General features: G+C 40.5%; 1 protein-coding gene across 5 annotated transcripts in view; it reads left to right on the plus strand.

The window, feature by feature from the left end:
- DSCAM (DS cell adhesion molecule) overlaps positions 1–25,553 on the plus strand; it is a 439,507-nt gene that overhangs the window by 275,045 nt on the left and 138,909 nt on the right. For 4 of the 5 annotated variants that reach the window (XM_039729460.1, XM_039729462.1, XM_039729461.1 and 1 more), the window contains exons 9-11: positions 5,357–5,635; positions 16,802–16,921; positions 20,904–21,077. In XM_039729460.1, coding sequence (XP_039585394.1) covers positions 5,357–5,635; positions 16,802–16,921; positions 20,904–21,077 — 573 coding nt within the window. The remainder of the gene's footprint in view (positions 1–5,356; positions 5,636–16,801; positions 16,922–20,903; positions 21,078–25,553) is intronic. The other variant, XM_039729465.1, reaches the window with a different exon arrangement.

Consider the following 25,553-nt stretch of genomic DNA (forward strand, 5'->3'; position numbering starts at 1 on the left):
TGGTTTTTTTTTTTGTTTGTTTGTTTTTTGGGTTTTTTTTGTCAATTACCTTTTGGCTCCAGTGATTTAGCTGGACTTTTCACACTGATACCTGAGGACAAAGATTCACTTTAGATCAGGTAGGGGCTGAACAAGGGCAATATCTCTGGAGCAGGTTCCAAAAGTGAGGCCTTTCATTAGGAAGCACTTTACCAATGAAGATATCAGCTTGTTCCATGGAAATACTGCAGCTGCTGTCTTATCTTCACATCAAGGTTTCCTCTCTTACAAATAAATAGCAAATGCATCCCCTTGGGCAGGGAAGTGAGCTCCCCACCATCCCAGCTTTGCAGAGTGTTTCAGGATGATAAGGGCTTGCACTTTTCTCCTCACAAAGGAGGCTGAAAGGAGAGGGTTCCACGGATGGATGAAACATGACTTAAAAGCACTTTTGGTTCCCACACAACATTTTAAATGCTCTCTCCTTTTGGAGAAGCTCCCACTACAACATCAGGGAGCCTGTGAATGTTGGATGGCAGGAAAGGGGAGTGGGGACTGTGATGGCTGTGAAAACCTAAAAATTGCTTGCCCTTGGCTGGGGTTTGTGCAGAGACAAGATAATTTTGGCTTTTTCACTTGCAGTGCACGAAATCTGGGGTCACACAGCTGCCCTAAGCAACTGCATAGCCTGGTGGCTGTGATTTTGCATCATCCATAAATTTTCATTGCCAACAGTATTTTATATTGCAGTCACAGCCCCTGCAACAGTGCTGTTGCAAGAAAACCCATCAGGCAGCTGTTTATAATGATAAAACAGAGGATGACTCTCGTTTTGCTGTGCAGAACACCGTGTTCAGCTGGCTGCTGCAGGAAACAGCAGATCTGCAGGATGCTCTGTCTTAGTGAATCACCTCCCAGCAAAACTCCCATGGAACAGAGGGCAAGAAATTAAGGATGTTCCTCTGCTAATGGAGAGCAGTGTGGAAGCCCTCCTTGCCCTCCTTTCCAACAGTCCCCCAGAGGTACAGAAGACCTTGCTAGGGCACAAAAACATAATTTAAATCTTCCTGTATTAGCACTAATGAGGCTGGCCCATGCTCCTCTTCTTAAATAGACACTTAATTCAAGCTCTCATCAGTAAAGCATTCCCAGGACACAGCACTTGGTGGCATGAAGCAGAGATTTTCACTTTTCAGCCCGTTGTGGGTAGAGAAAGAAATATCCCTTCTATGGACACAAGCACAAAGGCTATTCTCTCTCTGGTTAAGATGGAACAATTTATATATAAAATAGCATAATTTCACCAAAAAAAATCAAATGCAAACTCCGAAATATGGTCAAACTAAAGCTATGTATAGGGAAGGAAAATACATAAACACACATTGAAGTATTTAAAATAGATTTTAAATACATCTGGCCTACTGTAAATTTTCTCTCTCAAAGTACTATATACCCCTCTTATTTTTTTAGTGCTGCTTGGCAATGGTACAGCTTTAGTGTGCAAAAAAACCTCCTCATGTTGGTTAATCAAACTTGATATTTTCTTCTACTGAGAATATATCTCTACTTTTTACTGCAGATATTAATAGAGACAGAAAATTTTATATTTCAGAAATTATTTGCTGAATATCATCATACATTTTTAATAGGTGGGGTTTGTTTTGGTGGCCATTTCCTCCTTCAAATGAACAGAAAGAAAGCTTATCTCCTATGATACCTCATCAAAAACTTACTTTACCAATTTAAACTGGTGAATACCAGAGCTGAAAAACATTCCTCAATACTTCAAAGTTTTTGCAAGACTATTTACTTTCTTCTAAGTACTGATTTTTAAATTACACACTGGCTTTTAAAATAAGCTCCTCGTCAGGACTGCAAGCCGCTGCAGGTTGAATATACATTATATTTTATGAAGCAGAAATGTTGGTTTCCTCTGTATCTTAAAAACCTGAATAGAAGCATAATGTGCTGCCTAAAAATATTTCAGCCAATTTCTGAAATACTCTGCAGGCTGCTACTTATATTTTAGAGCTGGTAAATGCTGCCTTGCAAATCAATATTTTCTGAAAAACATTTCAATGTCACCTAATGATCTTTCTCCCTGTTTTCTTCATCAGGGAAATGGAGAGTGAAGATGCACATTATAATCCTTAGGCAATATTTTGTCTGACTTTTGATATCATCTTGTCTGTGAAAGATTGGCTCAAATTTCTCACACACTCAGCAGAAAATACAGAAGTAATTTGCCACCCTGTTGTGAATTTTAGTGTATTTTTCCGTAATGATGTCTGAAGTGAAGGGAAGGATTTGGCCAGAAATGTGCTGGGCACCACAGTTAAGGGGAGGATTTGGCACTTAGCAGGTATTTACCCTCATCAAGGGGAAAATTTATGGCAAAAGGTTTTCAAAAACACATTCAGTTAATTTCTCATTCCCATTCATATTATGAACTGCTTGTCAATAAATGCTAGGAGAATTCTTTTCTGCTGATGTACAAAGAATGTGAGATATCCCCTGTGACTGAGTGTGCTGGGCTAAGGTAATTCCAAGAGGCTGCAGGTATTTTGCCTCATTTTGTGACAGCTTAAAGTCCCCAAGTGAACAAGCAGGTACTTTCCAGTGCTCAAAGTTCAAATAAACACAGTAATTTAAACCAAGTTTCTTTTTATTTCTATGCCTGATCTACCAGGTTTTCTGAATGCCAAAGGACAGGTTTTAGCAATTGGAGAGATGGCAGCCAGGAAAAGTCTTACAGCCTGTGAGAAAAATGGATGGCAGTGGCACTTTTCCCAAATCCAGTGAGACACTCTTGGGAAAAGCCAGTGAAGGCCTGAAAGGATGAAATATGTTGTCCTGTCCCCGATGTCACCTCTATGTGGCAGCTGAGCATGGTCATAACTTCCCCTCATGAATTGGCACCATGACTGTGCTGGAAATTGTGGAGTTTATACCAAATTTGTATTTGTCAACCTCTTGCACCATGAGGTGAATCTGCACTAATATTTGAACACGGCTTTGAACAAGGCCTTAGACTCTGAGGGGCCTGGAATCATGGAATTATAAATCACAGAATGGCTTGGGCTGGAAGGGATCTCAAAGCCCATCCAGTGACACCCCTGCCATGGCAGGGACACCTTCCACTGTGCCAGGCTGCTCCAGCCCCAGTGTCCAGCCTGGCCTTGGGCACTGCCAGGGATCCAGGGGCAGCCCCAGCTGCTCTGGGCACCCTGTGCCAGGGCCTGCCCACCCTCAGAAGGAACAATTCCTTCCTACTACCTAATTTTTGGCAGTTTGAAGCCATTCCCCACATCCCTTGTCCATGCCCTGGAAATTGTCTCTCTCCAGGTTTGACAGAATCTCCTCCCTTGACCTGCTGGCCATGCTTGATGAACTTTCTTCCTCCTAATGGAGGACCCAATATTTGGATCAAAGGAAATGCTTGGAGCTACTCAGTGGCCAGCAACACTTGTCCTGCATCCCAGAAATAGGACACTGGCAGAGGAGGAAAAATGCTGCTGGGGAAGTCCACAGGCACACACTGCAACCACTTGAGAGATTTTTTTTTTTCTGCTTCAACTCTGGGGAAACCACAACCTTACAATTTCTGAAGGGAAAAAGGACAAAAGAAATACAGTTAGATAAAGCCACCAACTCCATTTTCTTCTGGAGTTCAAACATATCGATCACTATAAATGTTCTGCCCTGGGTGTCCTTCCATCTTCCCTGTTCCAATGTAGTACAGATTATGTGTAAGTGATCTCTCAGGCAATAGGAGAATGCACTCTAAATCTGAGGTGCATAACCTCTAGGAACTTTCTCTTTTGATAAATCAGGATTTGAGTGCTGCTTACAAAGTTGGTTGTGCAGCCCTTTTAGGAGTGATTGATAAAACCCAGTGTGAGATCAATGCCCTGGTTTTGTTTGAACGCTCCCCTGAGAAGGGCAGAAGATTTTGGTTCCTTCATCTGGACAAGTATTTGCCTCTCAATTTACCAATTTTTTAGTAAACATTCCAACCACAACCCACAGAAAACATGGCAGCCCCATTATTTTTCCTATGTTTATTTAATCTAACTACCCATTTCACTAGCTTTTATTAAGAATACCTGTAAACAAAATGATTTTAAGAAGTAGAAATCTTTACTTTGGTAGAAAATATGGTAATTTCTTTCATGTTTTTTGGTTCAGTCTGAGAATAATATGTTTTTTAAAAAAAAAAGAAAAGGAAAGAAAAAAATATTTTTCAGGCCAAATATGCTTAGCAGAAATTAAATGCCAACTTGAACATTCATGCCTTGTACCATCCCTCTGATTAGAAATCAGTTTTACCTTAATTTGCTGTCCTACAAATAATTCCCCTTCCTGTAATCTTAGTGAGAATTGTGACTTAAAATATTAAGAAATAAGTGCTAGAAGCAGTTAAGGAAGCTCGCGCTCCTTGTCATCACATCCCAGAAGCAAAGCTGGAGCCTCTTCCAGGTCTATTCCATGACCTTGAAGCAAGGCCCTTCCACCAGACCTTGAAAGCTGCTGAGTTCTTCCTGGCAATGTCACTGCTGGCAGGCCTGGAGAAGCTCAGGGTGGTGGTGCTGTGATTTATAGAAGAGCTGCTTGATCCTTTTGCAAGGGTCTGCCATTGAGCTCAGGTGTCTCTAGAAGCCAGGATTTCCCCTGCTTGTCATTTCTGCTAATGCACTGGCTAAGAAATGAGAAGGTGTTTTCAAAAATGTGATTTTTCCTGCCAAACAATGCTTTACAGCTGTCAGAGGTATAGATTCTGAACATCCTGATGCCTTGTTGGGGCTACCTAAAAACAAAGGACAGACAAAATTAAGGGAATAAAAAGTGGTTATATTTATTGAAGGGCCTTCAGGTACATTTAGGGCAGACAAAGCTCCCCCAGGGACTACACCTAAAATGAATGATGGGTCACGGATTTTCACACTTTTATAAGTTTGGTCCATTTGCATATCGGGCATTAATTTTCCAATTACAGCTTCAGCCAATGAAGTCATTTACCCCAAGTTTGCTGCCCCCAACTCACTTTTGTTTACATTTTTCCATGAGACAGTGAGGTGTCCTTGATTCCCAGGCCTGGAGAGGAATTGTTGTGTCTGACCAGACAAGGAAAGCAGTAGTTGGGACTGTATATGGAGAGCTATACACTAAAGAATTGCAGGATTAAAATGTATATGAAATATTAAAATATTTCATATTAAAATATATCAAATATTTTTAAATATATGGAAATATTAAAAATATATGAAAAGCTAAAATCCTAAACTATCAATCCCATGCCGCACATCTGCCCCATTATGTAATTTCCATTAACAAGGCCGTGGCTTCAACAGCTCCCTCTTTCCCTCTCTCCTTCCAGTCCCACCTTTCATCCAGCCTTTCGAGTTCCCTCGCTTCTCCATCGGGCAGAGGGTCTTCATCCCCTGCGTGGTGGTCTCGGGGGACCTGCCCATCACCATCACCTGGCAGAAGGACGGCCGGCCCATCCCCGCCAGCCTGGGCGTCACCATCGACAACATCGACTTCACCAGCTCCCTGAGGATCTCCAACCTCTCCCTGATGCACAACGGGAATTACACCTGCATAGCCAGGAACGACGCAGCAGCCGTGGAGCACCAAAGCCAATTAATCGTCAGAGGTGAGGAGGTGTAATTACTTTGAAAGGCGCCAATTAAGCGGGATTCATCGGTATTTTGTGGTGACAGCTGTTGGATGGGAAGTGTGAAAAAGAGGGGGGTGGGAATCAGAAATACAGAAACTTCCGCAGACATGGAAGGGTTTGATTTGCAGCCTTGAGAGAAGCTTGGATTGATGTAAAAATACAATACACAGACATTAATCAGAAAAAACATAAACTTATGTTTCTGTAGTTGTAAGGATATGACTTAAGTAAGTGAGAAACTGTGTTGATAAGATGGTAGAGGGTTTATAATGTAGAGCTGTGGTTGTATAGAATAAGCTAAGCATTTAGAAGTTATAATAGAAGCATATGTGAAGGGTTTTTAATGTAGGACTGTGGTTGTATAGAATAAGTTTAGAGTTTAGAAGTTCTAATAGAAGCATTTGTGTGCATGTGAGATAGCACTCATTGGATAAAAGTATCCACAGTGCAGCAGAATTAAGTAAAGGTGATAGGTTAGAAAAGCAAAATAAACACTGTGGCAGCTGTTTATTGGGTAAGAAAGTTCTATATTGCCTTGTAACAAAGAACTTGTGACTGCTCTTGAGCTGTGGCCAAATGCGTGCTCCTTTAAAATCTCACAGCCTCTGAGACTGATGTTTATCTGAGCAATAAATCGTTCTTAGCCTCAAAATAGTCCCATCCCTTCATTAAAAGCAGTGACAGTGATAGAGGGGAATATGGTAAGCTCTCTCTCTGTAACAGAGCACAGAGAGCAATGAGGCACAGAAAGTAATATGGTTTTTCCTATCTAAAAGTCTTGAAACTAATGAAAAACCCTGGAGTGTTTGGGGTGGGTAGGGGAGCTGCAGGAGTGATTTCCTGGGAAATTTTGTCATTGGGATCAAGCCTTTGAAACAATATCAAATTATTCTCTGCTACTGTTTTAGTCTGATTATACCCATTTTTTATTTAGACCACTCTCTCCTACAACATTATGTCAGTAAAAAAGCAGAACATTGATGCTGACTTCATGGGGAAAGGACTCTCTGCTGTTTGCTTTTTCTTTTCCTGGTTTGTGTTTATTATGCAATTAGCAGGATTCATGCACTCATAATTACTTCACAACATTTCGCCTTGAAATAAATGTGAATATCTATTCAGTAAGCAAATATTTTATGTCGAAGAAACCTTTCTAGTCACACCTTAGCCAAATGATCTAGAGACTATTCCTTGTGATGTATCTTCAAACTCACTGTGCACAACTTCAACAAAAGCACATTGCTTCCTTTACTTTCTAGAAGTTTTTCAAAGTGTTTCAAATTTTTATTTTTAAAAACTCAGTCAGACCCTTCCCTCTCCACCATCTCCTTGCTACCAAGCCACTGGGCTTCTCAGAGAAAGAATAATTCTACAAGGAACCTCAGTAATTTCTGCCTGCTGCACATCTCTACATTTTATACTCCCTCCTATAAGTTTGCCAAGATAAACCTTAAAATCTTAATGGGGCTTTTGTAAACTTTCCTGGGTTTTTTTCCACCCCAAAATCTGAAGAACTCTTTAAAATCAAATGTTCCCAGTGTCCTAATGCCATCCTTAAGGAATTATTCCCTAGTTTTCCAATATGCTTACTTTTTTTAGTATTTCCAAAACTCAGTGGTAAACAGATCCATTACTTTTCTACTAGTTTTTATACAAATATTTCATATTTATATAAAAATATTACATTTCATATAAAAATTTATATTTCATATAAATATTTTTATCTTCTAAAATTTTACTGGTTTTCATCTTGCTTAAGATTATTCAGTATTGTTGTCTATTACTTTCCTCATTTATTTAGTAATAGTTAAATGAAGTAGTCTAATTAATGCATCTAATTACTCCTTTCTAAGCTTTTCTGATAGATTTTAATCCTATTCCTCACTCGAATAATGAGAGGTTTTCCTCACCTTCTCTTTTGCTGGAGAAGGGAAGGTTGAAAACTTCACATTACTGCCTTTGTCTGCCCTGCTCAAAAATGCTGCACCTAAAACCAACTTGGATTTTCCCTGGTTTTCAGCTGTAATTCATCTCTGGAAGTGATGGGAATGAATCTGCAGCATCCCTGGGTGGGTTCCTACAGGCATTTCTTACTCCCAGGGTGGTTTTACCAACAGAGAACAGGTTCTCTGCCACCACTGTCTGTCCTCACCAGCACTGAGGCTCATGAATGCAGGGATTTCTGCTCTTTGTAGGGATTTCTTCCTGTCCCCCACTGATGGGGACAAGCCCTGCCATGCCCTGACTTCTCCTGGCTTTGCCTGAACTGCACTTTCCCTGTCTCCTGCTGTCTGTGGGTAATTCCTCCCCTGACCTCTGTTCCCAGGACACATCTGCCTCTTGCTGCCTTCTCAGGCATTAATCAGTTTTCCTTTCTTGTCCAGCAGAGGAGTTTTGGGAAGCCTTTCTCACCTGTCCCTCACCCCAACACCTCCATTTTCACCTCCATTTCCCCCTCATATGCTTCCTGCTCTAAATACACCTCCTGAGGAGGTGTAAAAAACCCAAGAGCATGATAGATAGGAGCTTTCCACTCTCTTACATCCAAGGGCTTGGAGAGCAATTCTGGATCCTGCAATTTTTGGGAGGTTATGAAGGCTACATCATGTTCCCCCCTTGCTTATCTTTCTGCCCATGTAATGCTCTGCAGAGCCTCCTTTATTCTTCTCCTCTCTCTTGCTGTCACTTTAAATGATAATGTTTTAATCAGTTTTGGATGTGCATCTGAGATAAAGCTCTCACTCAGAGGAAAAGGGGAAATATCATGTCTGACCTGAATTCTCTGCCAAAACCCTACCCTGACCTCTTTCCCTCGTACTGAACTGCTTCAGCTGCCTCATCCCACAGAGGTCAGAGCTCAAACAGCCACCAAAGAGTCACTGTGATCGCTCCTCCTCTGCCTCCAGCCTAACCTGGACACGTTTCAAGTCAGACTTGTTTTCCTGCTGCCTGTTTATTCTCCAGGCTTTCTGATCCCTCCTCAGCTTTTTGTTCATAGGTGCTGTATAACTGCAACATATTTTTATAAATAATCTAGGTGGTTTATCTCCAAATTAAAGGTGAAGTGGTGCTTTAACTCCTCTTGTTTCTAATCCCCATTGTCTGAGGGTTTCTCAGCAGTATGCTTTAAATGTTGGGAGATGTGTTCTGGTAAAATCTTATTTATGTGCACACTCTGCATTTTGATATGAGAGCAGACAGTGAATGGGAAAGGAAAATTAGGTGAAGTATCACTGTTACCCACACAGTTCCTTTTTCCTTATTTAGACTGTCTTTGTATTCACTTCAAAAGTAGACATTAAAACAGTGCAGGCCATCGTGTTTCCAAACTAAATGGGAATCCACCTCATTTTACAGCACATGGGTAGGACTAGAAGTAAAATCTAAAGTCAAGACATTCCCAAGGTGAATGAAGAAATACAGGCCAACTGCACATTGCTTCATTTGAATTATTAGTGAACACACAAACTTTGACAGATTCCATACACAAACCTAAATTCATCATCTTTACATCTTCAGATACTTTATCCTCAATATCTTCTGTCAGATCACATAGATCTGCAATTTTTTATCATCATATATTCCTGTTTAGTTTTAATTCTATTAAATGGATTTCTTATATTTGTCCTACAAATATTATTTTTCATATCTGATCTGCACTGCTATTTTGCCAGGGGTGCTAAATGGCAAAAGGAAAACAAGAACTGGTTTCTTAAATTCAGTGGGCATTTCATGGCAAATCTTCACAGTTCAAATTACTTTGTGCTTTATAAAAGCGACCAAGTGGTGATGAGGAGCCCTAAAACACCTGGCCAAAAGGCTGGATTCTCCCTGTGTTAAATATCAGAGGAAGAGGATGGCCAGCTTCCACAGCATCACACAGGAGATGGAAGGCAGCAACTGAGAGAAAGTGAGACAATAAAGCTTTGGAAAATCTGGGTGAGATCATCTCAGGGCAATCCCAGCTCTCTCTGCCATGAGCTCTTTGGTGAGAACCTGGAAATGAGACAGAGCCAAATGCTCTGGACTTGGGGCTGTCAGTGCTTCTCTCCACAAATTATTGGCTAATTTTAGATTAATTGGAAGAGGGGAAAATACCTCCAGTGGAGCTGAGCTCTGCAAACTTCATAATAAGGGGTGATTGATAAGGAACACTGGGTGTAATACCAGAGAACCTAAACAGGCAAAACCTTCTGCCAACACAAGAATTCTTCCAAATGGGATCTCTCCTCAAACATGAGATACAAATCCACAGAAAAGCAGGCTTGATTAGTCCCAATGTTTATGGACTATCTTTTGAAAACTCAGTAGGAAGTGAGTGAGAACGGGGCTTTCCTTCTCAAAATAATAGGCTCTGCCAGATCCTGGTCTGCAGATCTTCTGGAAATGCATTAAAAATTTGGCAGCTAGAAGGGCTTCTCAAAACCTCATAAATAGTAGTAATAATAATAATAATAATAATAATATCTTCTTCTTCTTCTTCTTCTTCTTCTTCTTCTTCTTCTTCTTCTTCTTCTTCTTCTTCTTCTTCTTCTTCTTCTTCTTCTTCTTCTTCTTCTTCTTCTTCTTCTTCTTCTTCTTCTTCTTCTTCTTCTTCTTCTTCTTCTTCTTCTTCTTCTTCTTCTTCTTCTTCTTCTTCTTCTTCTTCTTCTTCTTCTTCTTCTTCTTCTTCTTCTTCTTCTTCTTCTTCTTCTTCTTCTTCTTCTTCTTCTTCTTCTTCTTCTTCTTCTTCTTCTTCTTCTTCTTCTTCTTCTTCTTCTTCTTCTTCTTCTTCTTCTTCTTCTTCTTCTTCTTCTTCTTCTTCTTCTTCTTCTTCTTCTTCTTCTTCTTCTTCTTCTTCTTCTTCTTGGCACACTTTTGGTTTGCTAGCCATGCCCATAAGAAAAAGGAAAGGATAGAATCCTGTCATGGGAACCACAGATAAAAATGAGGAAAATATCTTCTCTGTCAACTACTTAAATCATCACGAGGAATTAATCAAGTCTTTGCTCATTAAGGCTGTCATCTAAGAGTGATTAAAAATCTATATACACTTTATCATGTGTTATTCATTTCTGTAGAGTTTCCTAAAATGAAGTACTTATGAAATAAAAAGCAGTGAAAAGAATTCTAATGGGTAACCAAAAGGAAAAAAATGATAAATGTGTTATGAGTTCAATTTTTTTCTGATACTACCAGAAAAGGGAATTCAAAGATAGTAGTGGATGCATAAATTTTTCATTATTTTATACGTGCTGTTAGTGAACACATCATAAGTTAAAATTGAGATAAGGTCTTCAGATACCTAATAACCCCCCATAATGCATTTAGTGCATTAAATGTGTTTTCATTTTGCACTTGCCAGGGGTGTTGAATATAATTAGATAGATAGACACACAATGAGGAGTCCCTGAATTTTCCAGATGTAAGAGGGTTTCCACCTTTTTTGTGACGTTTGGTGGTGGTGCTGGGGTGATGCAGTAAAAGCAGTTTGGGACAGAAAAGCAGGGAGGAAAGATTTAAGGTCAGAGCTGGTTTCTAAACTCCTTTACTTTCTTTGCTGGTGTTTACACCGTGGCTTTGGAGATGACTCCTGAAAGATTCACTTATTTAATGTATTCATTAGACAAACTTGATCAGCACTAGGCACGGTGTCATTTTGCAGAAATACATCTTTTTTCTGGAACTGCAGAGCAAATGGTTTCACTAAACCAGCTAAATCGACCCCTTAGGTCCAATGACCACATTTAATAACTGTTCATCTTTGCTAAAGTACAGTGTTTAACGATCTCATTCATTAATACATCAAGGGTTGCTTTGGCTGATTAAATTTCCTCCATCATTTTGACAGTGGGATCCAAACGTGAAGTACAAATATTCCATGTAAAAATGAAACACTGCTTTCCAGGCTGATGCCATAGATTATTTCTTAACTCACTCCAGCAGCCCACCAGAGGAGCTCATGTCAGGAGCCTTCAGAATTGCTCTCCAGAGGGATTCACTGATCTCTGGGAGCCAGGAGTGCTTGCATGGATCTGAAGTCCAGGAAGGAATGTGTGAGTTTGGCACCTGGTCCCTGGCAGGTCAGGAGGGATCCTTGCATGTGCACAGAGCAGATTTAAACCAGGGAGTGGAGGTGGCACCACAAGGATCTCAAGATGTTGAACCTCACCAAGTGCTGGTGCTGCACCTGAGTCAGGGCAATCCTCAGGATCCATCCAGGCTGGGAATGAAATGATGGAGCAGCCCTGGGAGAAGGATTTGGGGGTGCTGAACCCTGTTCTGATTGCTCCATCCTTTGTTTGCCCTCACTGAGACTGCTAACCATAATATTGACTGAAAATACCTTTTTTTAGGCATTTTAGCTCTTTTTAAACTTTATTTTTTAACCTTTTACCTCCTTTGAGTTCAGCCATTAAAGAGTTGGCATCTGTCAACTTACGGCTCTTACCCTAAATAATTCAACAGCTCATTTCTCATCACAGGCCTGCGGGCTGCATTGGATGAAGGCCTACCAGAAACTCACTGTTAAAGCAATTTTAAATGCCCTCCTTCACAGGCTCAAGGAACTGTGCTTCTGAGATAAGGAAGATGATAAAAGTAGAACTGTTCAGTCACATTCATGAGCAATTTCAGAGAATTTCACTTCTAAAGGAGTAAAGGAGTCTCACATTTTACAGCTAAAGAGAGGAGGAACCAATTGTTTACTTTTTTCTATTAACTCAAACATATCAGACAAATTACCTTGGTTAAATTCTTGCTAAGCGTATTTTCTTTAAGGGCTAATGATCTCCTGAAAGATAATGAAAAAGTGAGCATAGTTTTATCACCTAAACCAAAGTATCAAAATCTAGAACAAGTTTTTAACAGCACTGTGTTCTGAACTATGGAGCACATAGCACAGAAAAAGTTCTTAAATTGAAATAAAATTGAGAAGCAAACGATCAAGGAGGAAAAAAAAATTAAAGGTCTGCTCTGTTTGATTTTTCATCATTTATATAAGAAGAAAAATCCTCTGGCTTTACCTAGATACCAATACAGAAAAAAATAAAAGTTCATTAAATGAGTAATTTTTATTTTGTTGTAGCATCTCTTCAGATTCCTCTTGGCAGTCTTAAGACTAAGTGGCAAAGGTTTGTCTTCAAAACCAGAGCAGCAGCTGGCATTTTTATAACCACTCCTAAAGGATGGCCAAAGCTTTACTAAACACAGAAACTGTTTCTATTACTGGGTATGGGCTGAGTTTTTTCAGGTAAATTTTGTTTATGGATCCAAAGAAGGAAGCTCTCTGATTTCTGATGATATACCTGGTCCTGGAGCTACAGAGCAAAATTTAATTTTGGCAGTTACCATTCTAGTATTCTTCTCTACTGAAAGTAATAATTAGAATTGAGAATATCAAGAATATCTGAGCAAAAACTTAGGTTTTATATATTACCAAAAATACAGTGATATAAATATGATGAAAAGCCTTGTTCAGTGCTTGTCAGTGTTAAAGGCACAGCATACCATGGATATCTCAGTGTGTTCTTAAAAGATGTGGAAGAATGTGGCAGACTTTCCATCAAAAATCCCAAAGAATATGTCCACTTGGCATCCATCCTTTTTTTTCCCCTATATCTGTCCAATGGAATTACAGAAAAATTGTGTTTCAGGTGACAACTTCAATGCAAGTAGTATTTTAAAGATTGATTGCATTTATTCTATACTAAGCAGTCTTGCTTAACTTTTTCTAGAACTTTCTGCATATGCCTGCTCATTTAGTAAAACAATTTCCTGAAAATTTAGCATTTCTTGCCAGTGTCATCCAAAGCAAATGAAGAGTATTAAAAAATGTTTATCAAAGAGAAGAGAAATAAAACAAATTGCAGAAATTTTGTATTGGAAGACAGATTTTAAAAGACATTCTTCTCTTCACACTCTTCAGTGAGGAGGAGGACAGTAATTATCAGTCACTCCATTGCATCTTTTGTAATAATTTTCATGTAAGAATGGTGGGTTCATTGGTTTTACCTGTAAGAATGGTGGGTTCATGTTATTCTTTGTGTTTTTATCCCTCTTTATGGATAAGCAGCTTGCAGTTGATTTTTCAGAAGATGCAAACACAAATTTACTCACAGCTACCGAGGTGAAACAAGCTGATGCTGAGTTGTACAAAATCAAATCTATTTGTGCAACTAACTGTGCTTTTCACCTGCCTTGAAAAATACCTCATTGTGTGTTTGGGCATGAAACGAACACATGACAGTGAGAAAGGAGCTACTGAAGCAAATGTTTTCTCTGAGCAGACAATTAGAACAGGATGGGTGATTGCCCAGAGCTGTTGCTGCTGGGATTTTATGTTTGATGTTTACCTATTGTGAATTAACATAACCTACAATAAATGTTTCTCAGCGTGGCAGCCATTGGAAAGCCAAAGTGGTTGCCAGCAGTAAATATATTTTCTAGTGCAGAGGTATCTCTTGCCTCTATCACTGCTGGTTCCTTCTGTTTCTTGTAGCTGTGTTCCAAAGAGCATTTCTGTAGTTAGGCAATAAACAGCTTTGCATTTTGGCCATAGTGAGGAAAATGTCCAGTTAGGGGATGGCTTGGTTTGAAAAAACGCATGTCTGCTAAGAAAAGCAGGAGCCTCCCTTGAACTGGAAAATGTAAACTCCCTCCCTCTCCAAATTATTATAATTTTGAAATTAAGGGGCTCTCAGGTAAAGATATAGGAGAAGGAATAACAGTTCTTTATTAGGAAAGAAAATAAAAATAAAATTAAAAATGCAGTAATACAAAACAATACTGCCAGAGTCAGAGCATGCCCTGTCCCCCTGAGGGTCAGGGTGGTGGCACAGTCCCATCCCATGGGGGCTCAGCCCTCCTGCAGTGCCAGCTGTGCTTCTGCTGGAGCAGGGATCCTGCACAAGGCTGCAGTTTTCCTCTGCAGCTCCAGGGCTGCTGGAGATGGGCCTGCTCTTCCTCTGGGAATGCAGGGCAGGAGAAAGCTGCTCCTCTGGGAATGCAGTGGGCAAAGGCTGCTGTGCTGTTCCAGGCTCAGATTGGATCCAGGTAGGAATGCTTGGCTCCTGCCCTGGGCGGAGCATCTCCCCATGGGATGCTGGAATTGGATCAGCCCTGCAGGGACACTCAGTGGCCATGGACAGCAGAGATCTCCTGGAGGCAGGATTGGCTGTGGGAGAGAGAAAGAAAAAACTGCCCCATGAACAGCAGAGAACTGCCCCAGCTCTGACAGATGGAAATTGAACACACACCCCCAGCCTAAGACAGGGGGTGATTTGCCCTCTAAAGGGCTGTTGTCCTTTTATAAAGCAGATCTATCTGTGAATGTGGAAAGAGACAGCTGAAGGGGAGTCTGGATTTTGAAGGCACAGGGAGGAAGGCTGAAGCTGTTGTGAGGAGGGGTCTCTGAACCTGCAGAGAGAATTTCCACAGACCTTCAGCTCTGAGCTGTCCCACACTCACCAACACTGCCAGCTCCTATTTCTCCTTCAGGAAAACTTGGGACACTCTGGCACAATGAGAGCTAATGCTAATAATTGCATGAATTATGAGAGTGTTTACACTGAAGAAAACTTGAGGGTCATATATTAGAGCATTGGTGCTTCTGCTGTGTTTCTGCTGCACAGATTGTCTCAATGGATAATTAGTCCCATATTCATGGGCATTAATAACTATTTCAGGCCGCAGGGAAAATATTTACAATGTTGAGGTCCCCCTCTGTGCTCCCTTGCATTTTCTTGTGCTAAAACCTTTTACCAGACTTTCTCAATTTCTGGCACGCCTGGAGAGGCAGCTCAGGGGTGGACAAGATCAGGGATGGATATTTGGGTTCTTTGTTCTGTCTTCTCTCACTTTCAGACAAATTCAGCATTACCTGGACCTGGGGAATCTATAAGGTTTCAAATTCTGCAGTGGGGTGAGGAGAGCAAGGAACTATTAGGATTTTTCCTGTGCTGCCTTAGAACTCAGTGTGTTACTGAACTCAAGCAAAAAAAGAAATCATTTGTGAAGAAAAAAGTCTGTCCCATATTCAGTCACTCTCTGTGGCCCTGTGAGAAATGACAGTATGAAAAACATGTAGAATAAATCCACAATTTATTTACTTCTTATTTTTTGGATATTTACACTTCCATATTTTGAACCAAAGAGCAAACAACAAAAACTGTGACAACTGTGTCAACAAAATACTGTGACTTTAACTGACCATAACACAACCATTAAACACTTTTAATATTCAAAATTTTCATGGGGTTTTCCATAGTCTTCACAACTTTCAGCCTCTTTTTAATTATTTTATCAAATGTTTAGGTTTTACTGAGACTTGGACATTTAGAATCAGTCTTTCATGTCAAATGTTTGGACCTAACATTGTCACAAGCTGTTTTCTTCATTGTGTACCTGTATTTGGAACATGTAGAGCTTTTCCTTGAGATAAGCAGCTCTCATTTTATTTATGTATAAATAGGTACGTGTGCAAGACTCATGGCAGTGGTTTTATGCTACTTTGGGATAAGTTTAATAGTATGTGTACACTGATGCGCTGAAATAAGATTTCTTATCAACTTAATGCAAGCAAATTGTGTTGAACCTCTCTCTGGCTGGTTGGAAGGCAAAGTCCCATCAGAAGTTATGGTCCAAAGACTCTCATTTTAATATTAAGTAATTTGATTGCTAATAAAAGCATTATTTGCTAAGGTTATTTATATTAAATAATTAAATTCTTTTTTTCTAAAGCTTGCTAGTTTACTGTTATAAAAAAGCCAACAGAAAAATTCTATTGTTCTTAGACATTTGACAAACCCACCTCTGGTAGAAAGCATTTCTTTTCTGTTCACAATAATATGATTTATCTATTACTCCATTTTTAACCTCTCCCATGGAGAGGTCTTATAAACTTATTTTGGTATCCTGTAAAGACCAGTGGTTTTGTCATGCCTGGCAAGAAATACATTAAGGTTGTGCACAGAAAGTGAATTATCTGGTGAAACCAGCCTTGGTGAGTGTGTTACTGCATCAGCAAAAAACTGGTTTTCATCTTTGCTTTTCACTATGAAATGTTATAATTCTGCATGTGACTGCTCTGCCATTTTGAGATACCCAATAAATTGCCAATAAATTGCTGGAATTCTAATGCCTCCCTTTGCTCCCTTCCCACAGTGCCCCCCAGGTTTGTGGTCCAGCCCAGCGACCAGGACGGGATCTATGGGAAAGCCGTCATTCTCAACTGCTCTGCCGAGGGTTATCCCGTTCCTACCATCGTCTGGAAGTACTCTAAAGGTAGGATTCCTCTGGGGACCACTGGGGACAGGCTAATTCTGCCTTAATAACATCCCACTCATCCCTAAGTTGCTGTTTTAATCCCCAAGTTGCCAGGGAGCAGCAGGGTCCAATGAGGGACATACCAGTCTTGTTTTATTCCTCATAAATCATCTCCCCCAGTAATGGATTCTTTGCTTCTTTTTTGCCAAGGTCAGGATTAAATGTGTGAGATGGTATTTCTCGTTCAGACTCAGATGTTTATTAGTTCTTATCTCTGTTAAAGTCTTACAAAATGTGAGTTGTACAGTGCTTTAACAATCTAAAAATGGAGACGTTGCTCTCTTTGTACAAGGCCTTTTAAGGATAAACTGTCAAATTAAGAAATGATACCTAAATTATTTTTACTTTTAACCAAATAACCAACCACCCATGCCCCAATGTGGACTTTTTTAACCAATTACACAAAACCACCCAAACCCATGGAGAAGAAGGTGAAGAAGAAGGAGCAGCCTCCACCCTAAATCCTCCATCTTGCTTCATATCTATTACTGTACTCTGAACCCTTAAACTCTGAGTTTCCCACCCTGTGATATCACACACTTCTATCCAAACTGCACACCCACAATCCCAGTTCTGTCATTCCATTTTGGAAGCTTCTCCAGGGCCTCAGGTCAATGCAGTGTTCTCCTGGGGGTCAGTGCCTGGCAGCACAGAATGTTTCAAATTCTCAGCAGCCAGGGTTTCAACACCCCAGCACGAAGTGCTGGTCACTGTCTCACACAAGGCTGAGCTGGATGGACTTTTGCTCTGCCCTGGAGATGTCCTGGCTGTGCCTGTGAGCCTGTGTCTGCTCAGCAGGCAAGGGATGAAAGGGATGGCTGGGAGAGAACAGACACAGCTTTAATTGAAACAACCAACAAGGTTCACCAGCAGCATTTGGCTGCTTTCTTTTCCTCCCCGTCAAAACTTGTGATAACATGGCCAATCACATCTTTTCAGCAAAGAAGGAAGGTCAGGTAGCATTAACATAAGCAGTAATTCAGTATGAGCTTTACATAATGCTTTAACATTTTCTCCTCATATAACACAGCATTGAAAGTGGCCCCACTTGACCCTCAGTAACCATAGGAAATTGACTGCTTCTTAGTTAAAATGGACTGCCTGATAGATTGTATCTTCTGGCCAGCTGTCTTCTGGTAGGTTTTAGCAAAAAAAACCCACTTTCTGCAAACTCTGTACCCAATCTAAATGAGTTAACTCCTTAAAACACAAAACTAGGTGCTGCTGAGAAGAAATCTTTATGTAATGTTCCATGTCATTTTTGGTTTCCTTAGGATCTAATCGTAAATATTCAAATTGTATTTGAAGAAAAAAGGGTGAGAGAAAAGTTAATGTTAAAGACTATTTGTTGTGCTCTTATTAATAAATCATGGTTTGTTGCAAGGTCCAAATTCCAATAATCTCAGTGGTATGTGGGATTTTAATTCAGAATATAGACCACAAAGAGGTAGTTCTGGTTTTTCTGTTTGTGTGCTGAAGGAGCACAAGCCAAGCTAGATGAGTTGTAATTAACTGTGAGGAGATAAATAACCCATCTTGGAATGGTAGAATCATAGAATTGTTGGATAAATCCACTATCAGACTCATCTACATGGATGTATGGGATTCTCTCCTGCTCAGAAAGGACTTTGGCTGCAATAGCAGTAAAAATGTGTGCAGATTAAGAAAACTTTGCAAACTGCTGCACAATTTTTTTTCCAGTTTTTCCAGTAGTTGTCCTCAAGAGTATCAGCCCTTTCCTTTCTGTGAACAAATTGTTCCCACAATTTTTCATGTGAAAAAACACAGGAAGTGAGTGGGCAATCAATGGCAGGCATCTACAGTTACTAAAGCACAAATGTGCGTTCCAACTAAATGACAGGAAAAATTTCTTGTTGAAGAAAAAAACTGACAAAAAGGAAAGTGGGACAAGCACGTGAATAAAATAGTGAAAAAAACCAACAATGGCAACTGAATTTTTCTGAAAACATTATAATTTTAACACTTTTAAGTTCATAGTATTGGTTACCAGGCCTTCAGTGTAGCCATAAGTTCCCAAAGCAAACTCTTCTAGGACTAGAAGTGGTTTTGATATACATGTCTGGGTGGGTTTTTCTTAATATTCTAGATGTTGTATTCATTCTAGCTCACCATGTTACACTAAATAATTCCCCATAATATTTATTCACCATATTTCCTTCTGGGTTGACTCAGCCAACTGTTTATAGTGATTAATGCTGACAGATATTAACTTTGAGTACAGAAAGTGGTGTAAGAGAATTCCACTGAAGAAGAGCACATTTTGACTTCCCTGAAAAATCACATGTCCTGCTGCCAAAGTAGATTGTAAACCCCTTTTTTTACAAGAAATTTGTCTTAAAGTACATTTAGGGAGTCTTTAATGTTGGAGGAACCTGAATTGTTGTGACAGTACAACAACATCATGCGTCGTCTTCCCTAAATCACCCAGTATCTTATTTCCAAGGAAAAGTAGATTATTTCTTAAAACTTCATACAAAAATCTTTGGCTTCCTGTTTTTATGGACCTTCCATTTGTACAATGCTACCAAAAATGTCTGATCAGTGGTCTGAGCTTTTTGTTGTTTTATTTGTTTCATTTAGGGTTTTTTGTGGATTTTTTGGAGGATTTTTTAACAGTGCACTTTGTCAATAAATCCTGGCTGCAAACATGGTAGAACAGAGACTTTTGTGTCACCAGTCCATCAGCTGTAGCAGGAAACAAGAGGAACAGTCACTGATGTGGCTTTCCATGTTATCCAGGGTTTCATAAACAAGGGCCTAGAGGTCCCCTGAGTGTGCCATGTTTACCACAGCAGACATCCTCTCAGTCATAAGAAATTCATTTGCTGTTTGCATTAGGGATGCATACTGCCATGACTGTTCAGCTGTAATTGTCAATAATTCATCAGCCTCTAAATGTACAACAAATGTGCCTTTTCACCCATGAAAGGGCTGAAAATCTTCATTTCCTCTCTCCCCCTTCCTGGTTCTTCTGCTTGGTGCTGGTTTTGCTCCTTTAATATGGGCAAATTATTGCTGCTGTTGCATTCCTTCTTTTCATGCAATGAATTCAGTTTGGATAACTGCCTTGGTTTGAAAAGACAGGTGTCTGCTAAGGAAGGCAGGAGCCTCCCCTGAAATGGAAAATGTCTCTCCCTCCGAATTATTATAATTTTGAAATTAAGGGGCTCTCAGGTAAAGATATAGGAGAAGGAATAACAGTTCTTTATTAGGAAAATTAAAAAGAAATACAAATTAAAAAGAAATACAAGAAATACAAAATGTAATAGTACAAACAGAAAAACCACTGACAGAGTCAGAGCACGCCCTGTCCCCCTGAGGGTCAGGGTGGTGGCACAGTCCCATCCCATGGGGGCTCAGCCCTCCTGCAGTGCCAGCTGTGCTTCTGCTGGAGCAGGGATCCTGCACAAGGCTGCAGTTTTCCTCTGCAGCTCCAGGGCTGCTGGAGATGGGCCTGCTCTCCCTCTGGGAATGCAGGGCAGGGGAAAGCTGCTCCTCTGGGAATGCAGTGGGCAAAGGCTGCTGTGCTGTTCCAGGCTCAGATTGGATCCAGGTAGGAATGCTTGGCTCCTGCCCTGGGCGGAGCATCTCCCCATGGGATGCTGGAATTGGATCAGCCCTGCAGGGACACTCAGTGGCCATGGACAGCAGAGATCTCCTGGAGGGAGGATTGGCTGTAGGAGAGAGAAAGGAAAAACTGCCCCATGAACAGCAGAGAACTGCTCCAGCTCTGACAGATGGAAATTGAACACACAGCCCCAGCCTAAGACAATAAGGAACAATCCTGTTCCTTCTGTTGATGTCAAAGGCCATTTTCATTGCACTGAGCCTCTAAGAACAAGAAGCTGTATCTTGCACCTTGTTAAAAATAAAATCATGAGATGCTCTTTAACCTTTCTCTACGGGTTTCTCGCTGCAGGTGCCGGGGTTCCCCAGTTCCAGCCGATCGCGCTGAACGGTCGGATCCAGCTGCTCACAAACGGCTCCTTGCTGATCAAACACGTGCTGGAAGAAGACAGTGGATACTACCTCTGCAAGGTCAGCAATGATGTGGGAGCAGACGTCAGCAAGTCCATGTACCTCACTGTTAAAAGTAAGAACTGAAACACTTCTCTGTAATCAAGATATTGCCATTGAGTGAAAAAAGGCTTTCCTGCATCCTTAGTTTGGAGGGAAGGGAACTGGGTTGGGAGGGGATATGTTGGATTTGTTGGGTTTTGATTTAATTTTGGCTTTCAGCTGCGTGTGGTAGGACCTTGAAGTTAGGACGCTTAATAAAAACCTTTGTTAGGCAGAGGAAGAAAAGCAAATTTGTACCAGGTCTGAAAGCTATCCCTGAGTCATGAAGGGAAAATACGAAAGTTTTTCAGGAGCACAAAAAAACATCAAAAAATAAACGAAGGAGAAGTACCCACAGCAATTGTCATAAATCTCAGAAGCTGAAGGAAATGTGGATTTTAAAGATACTTTATCTATTCTCAGTGTATCATATATGGAAACTGTAGGTACAATTACTATAGGTAGATATCACATGATATTACAACATACTCTAAGATTTTATAGATACAGCCACAGTAGTTGTTTTGACTTAGCCAGGTAATTTTCAGAAAATCCATCCAATTGCACAAGCTCAACCTACCTGTACTTTCCAGGCACAAGAGACAAAAGCAGTCCTGTTTTCGAGTTCATCTTAGCTATAATTCCTTGAAACATCAACACTGTTTAGAAAACAGAGAAAATGAAATATAATGGAAAAAAAAAAGGTGTAGAGATAATTTCTCTCACTAGAGGAAAAAAGAGACTATTGACACATCAGTGTGCCAAATGTTCCTGGATGACCTGTCAGACCAGAATTGAAGGGGGTGGCCACACTATGTACTTTCATGTTTGTAGGGTTTCTGAAGATTTACAGAATGCTTTGAAGTTCTGGGATGCCAATTACCTTGAAAAAGTTTTGCCCTTGAAAGTAAAAAGATTGTTTTTTCCAGAAAGGAAGGAAAATGGAATTTATTCTCTAATGGAGAGTTCCCTTTAGACCATTAATGTTTAGGTTGAAGGGTGTTGTTTGTTGTTGAGAATTAATAACTAAGTTATTTTAAGAGTGTCAAACATTTGCAAGCCCCAATATCTCAGATGTCCTCTCCACTCTAATTTACCATAGTGACTTTATCTTCTAAAAAACAACATGATGACCCCTCCAGCAAATACATTAATTGGAGATTTTTTCTGTGGGCTGATAGAAGTTCCAGCTGCTGTGGTTTGCAGAACTGACCATTTTCGGGCCAATCTTCACTTGCAGGAGTGAGGCACAGCTGTAATATTCCACCAGAGCCAGCTTCCCTCTGCTTGGCAGCCGTGTACGCTGCCTGTCTGATCACTGCATGCAGTTTCATGTGTGATAAAAGAGCATCCCTTATCAAATAAGAGCAGGAGCTTCCCTGGGGAGCCAGCTGCTGTTTGAATCTAATGAAAACCCCTCTGGCTCCGAGATAGCAGGGAGCAGCCTGTGCCCCTCACACACCCACACTGACACCAGTCCACTGCAGAGCACTGGGAGGATGCTGGGGTCTCTGTGGAAGGGGCAGAGCTCGAGCTTCCATCGAACACTCCTTAAGGACAAGATACTCAAGTGAAATGAGCTGCATTATGGCTGGATTCCCTGTTCTGGTGGTGTGGTTGTGGCTCATAATATTTGCATCTGGTCAGGTGGACTGACTCCAAAGTGAGGGCTTGGATTTGCCTTTAATCTCTCTCATCATTCACTGTTTCCTTTTTCTGTGTGGTTAGTCAGGATCCTGTTCCTGAACCTTGGTCCTCAAGTTTGGTCCTCCTCTAGATAAAAACATTGGTCTTCCTCATGAAACTCATGGTATTCTTGATTAGTTGATTCTTCTCCACAAGGTCACCCTAAATGCCTTCTTTAGGCAGAGGTAGTGGGTGAGACCTGGCCCATGAAGTTGCTTCTGGGTGACAGAGTTGGTAAGTAAGAAACAGCTTCCAAACCATGAACAAGGGTTATCACTGATGCATATTTTTGTGTCTTCCTTGTGACAAACTGCCTTCCCATGGCTTATCCAAGAGCAGTAGCTCAAATCTGATAGAAAAAGCAGAGTGGCCTAGATGGATTTGGTCACTGATCATGAAATCAGACTGGCCCTCAGAAAGAAAAACATGGCAGCAATCACTTTACACCTAATTCCTTCACTTCTTGTTCCTTGTGCCACAGATACCTCATGCATGCAGGTGCTAACCACTGATGGCATCACTGAACTTGGAAATAAACCCACCCATGCACAGGAGATTCTTCTCCTCCCTGTCTGATGAACTTTTTACCTACTCTGTTAGTAACACTGCTGGATAAAGTTTTACCTTTCACAGATCTTATTAAAAAATCTCTTAAATGAGCTGATGCTTTACTCCTCCAGAATTTCCATTGTCACCTGTATCTAAACAAAAAGGATGTTGACCTTTGTTGTCAAAAGAGAGTAGGAGTTTGTTTTTTTTTTTGTTTCAGTAGTTCAGGAGTGGGCAGGATGGAAATTGATTTAATGTATTTCCATTACTTGTTACCTCTAAAATGGATGGATTTTTTTCTTAGTAAAAACCTATGTGAAACTATAAACCACCTTGACTTGCTTAAAAAGACTTACTGCTGAAGGGGGAAATTGTAATAATTTCAAATATACATTTATTTAGTGCCTCAGCGTTTGTTGAGTGACACCTTTGCGTCAGAGGAAATGATCCAAATTCTTAGTTGAAGGGAGATTGCATGAGAAGGGAGTGCAAAGAAAGAAAAAAGGAAAGGAAAGGAAAGGAAAGGAAAGGAAAGGAAAGGAAAGGAAAGGAAAGGAAAGGAAAGGAAAGGAAAGGAAATTCAGAAATACCATCAGAAATGTGAAAAGAGCAAGCTGCCAGCATCAATGCTGAATCAGGAACCACGGGGCAGAAAATTTTCATTTAGCAGCTATTATCCTGCTCCCTTTCTTTTGAAGGAATGGACATAAAAATCATGACCAGTGAATTTTTCTCTTCTTGTGATTCAAGGATTAGTAGTTCCCAAATTCCATATTCACTAAGACACACAATATTAGAAAGTTATGAGAGATCTGGAACAAGGCATCTAGTGCTGTCTTGAGAAATGACTCCTGGTGCTTGGGATGAGAAGACTTCTGAAGAATTTCTATAAAGGATAATGAGCCTTTAACATGAAGGGAAGAACTAAAATTATTTAAAGGTTGCCTGGGAGTCACAGGGGAAGAGATGACTGCTTAAAACAGACTGCCTGCCTTCATCTGAATAAATGTCACACTTCCTAATGTCACTTTAGGGGCTGTATATAATGTGATGGAATGGTATCCTGAAAATATTACCTTCTGAAAAGCAAGCTTGCATTAAGGAATGCATGTTCCTGTGTAAATAATCTGTTGGAGGCAACCATGTTAGCCCTGCCCCTTCCTAAATCTATCACTTCTTTTTGTGACAGTGTGGAGCCTCACAAGTTTTAATCTGATCATCAAAACATTTCCAACAAATCCTGTCTGCCAAGAAAACAGAATTGCTTCATTCACTTTCCCCTCAAATATTCTTCTTAGCTATTGGCATTATATGTGTTTAATACATAAACCTAAAGCTGTCACTCAGATCCACAGCTCCTTCCAGCAGGAACATGCTAATCCCAGCTAATTCTTCCAATGCCAAGTTTCACCACTTAGACTTTTTTCTAAAAAAACCCAGCTTTAAGAATTGTTGCCTATGACAAGAGCTGATGGAATAACAGCAGAAGAGGCTGGTGGGAAAAGGGAGCCTGGTAAAACTGGTGAAACGTGGAGGCTGTTCCTGTACCACATCATGTTTCTGCTGCCCCTGCCTCTCCTACAGGGCTCCTTGCCCATGTTGACCATGACCTCTTCCAGGCCAGATTTGCTCTTCACTATCTTAAGACAACTCATGGAGCAAAGAGACCTCAATCATACACACTACTGCAAAAGAAATAAAATATAACATTGGTTACAAACACAAATAAACCCAGAAGATGCTTACGGATGGAGACTGGATGGCGTGGAGCTCTTTTCTCCTCTGCAAGATAACAGTTGTTCCACCATATGGCTGAAGCACTGCAGCATTTGTTTATTGAGATGGATGGAAAGCTCTGCCTGTGAAGCTTTATCCAGGCAGGATAAAGGGACAATTTCCATGTGACCAGGCAAATGAGTTTGCTCTGCTGCGACACCAGCAGCAAAGCCAGCAAGCTGTGATGGAGAACTCACTGTGCTCTGATCACCAGGGTGCCTCTAAATGCTCATTTTAGTCTTGGAGAAAATAATTCCTTGCTGAGAGCACAGGAATGTTGAGATCAGCCCGACTGCTACTTTTGTTTGTGTATAAAAAGCCAATTTCTCATTAAAATGCATGTATCCCACAAGGTGTCAGTAAGGGTGGCATTGCCTGTTCTACATTTGCAAAGATAGATTATCCATGATATGTGGTAAAGAAAGCTTAAATCACTGTCTCTAAAACCTCCAAAAACACTTATAAGGAGGACAGCAATAATGCTCTGTCAAATTCACCT

This window comes from Passer montanus, unplaced genomic scaffold (assembly GCF_014805655.1).
Source record: "Passer montanus isolate IOZ18808 unplaced genomic scaffold, ASM1480565v1 scaffold69, whole genome shotgun sequence".
Taxonomy (NCBI): Eukaryota; Metazoa; Chordata; class Aves; order Passeriformes; family Passeridae; genus Passer; species Passer montanus.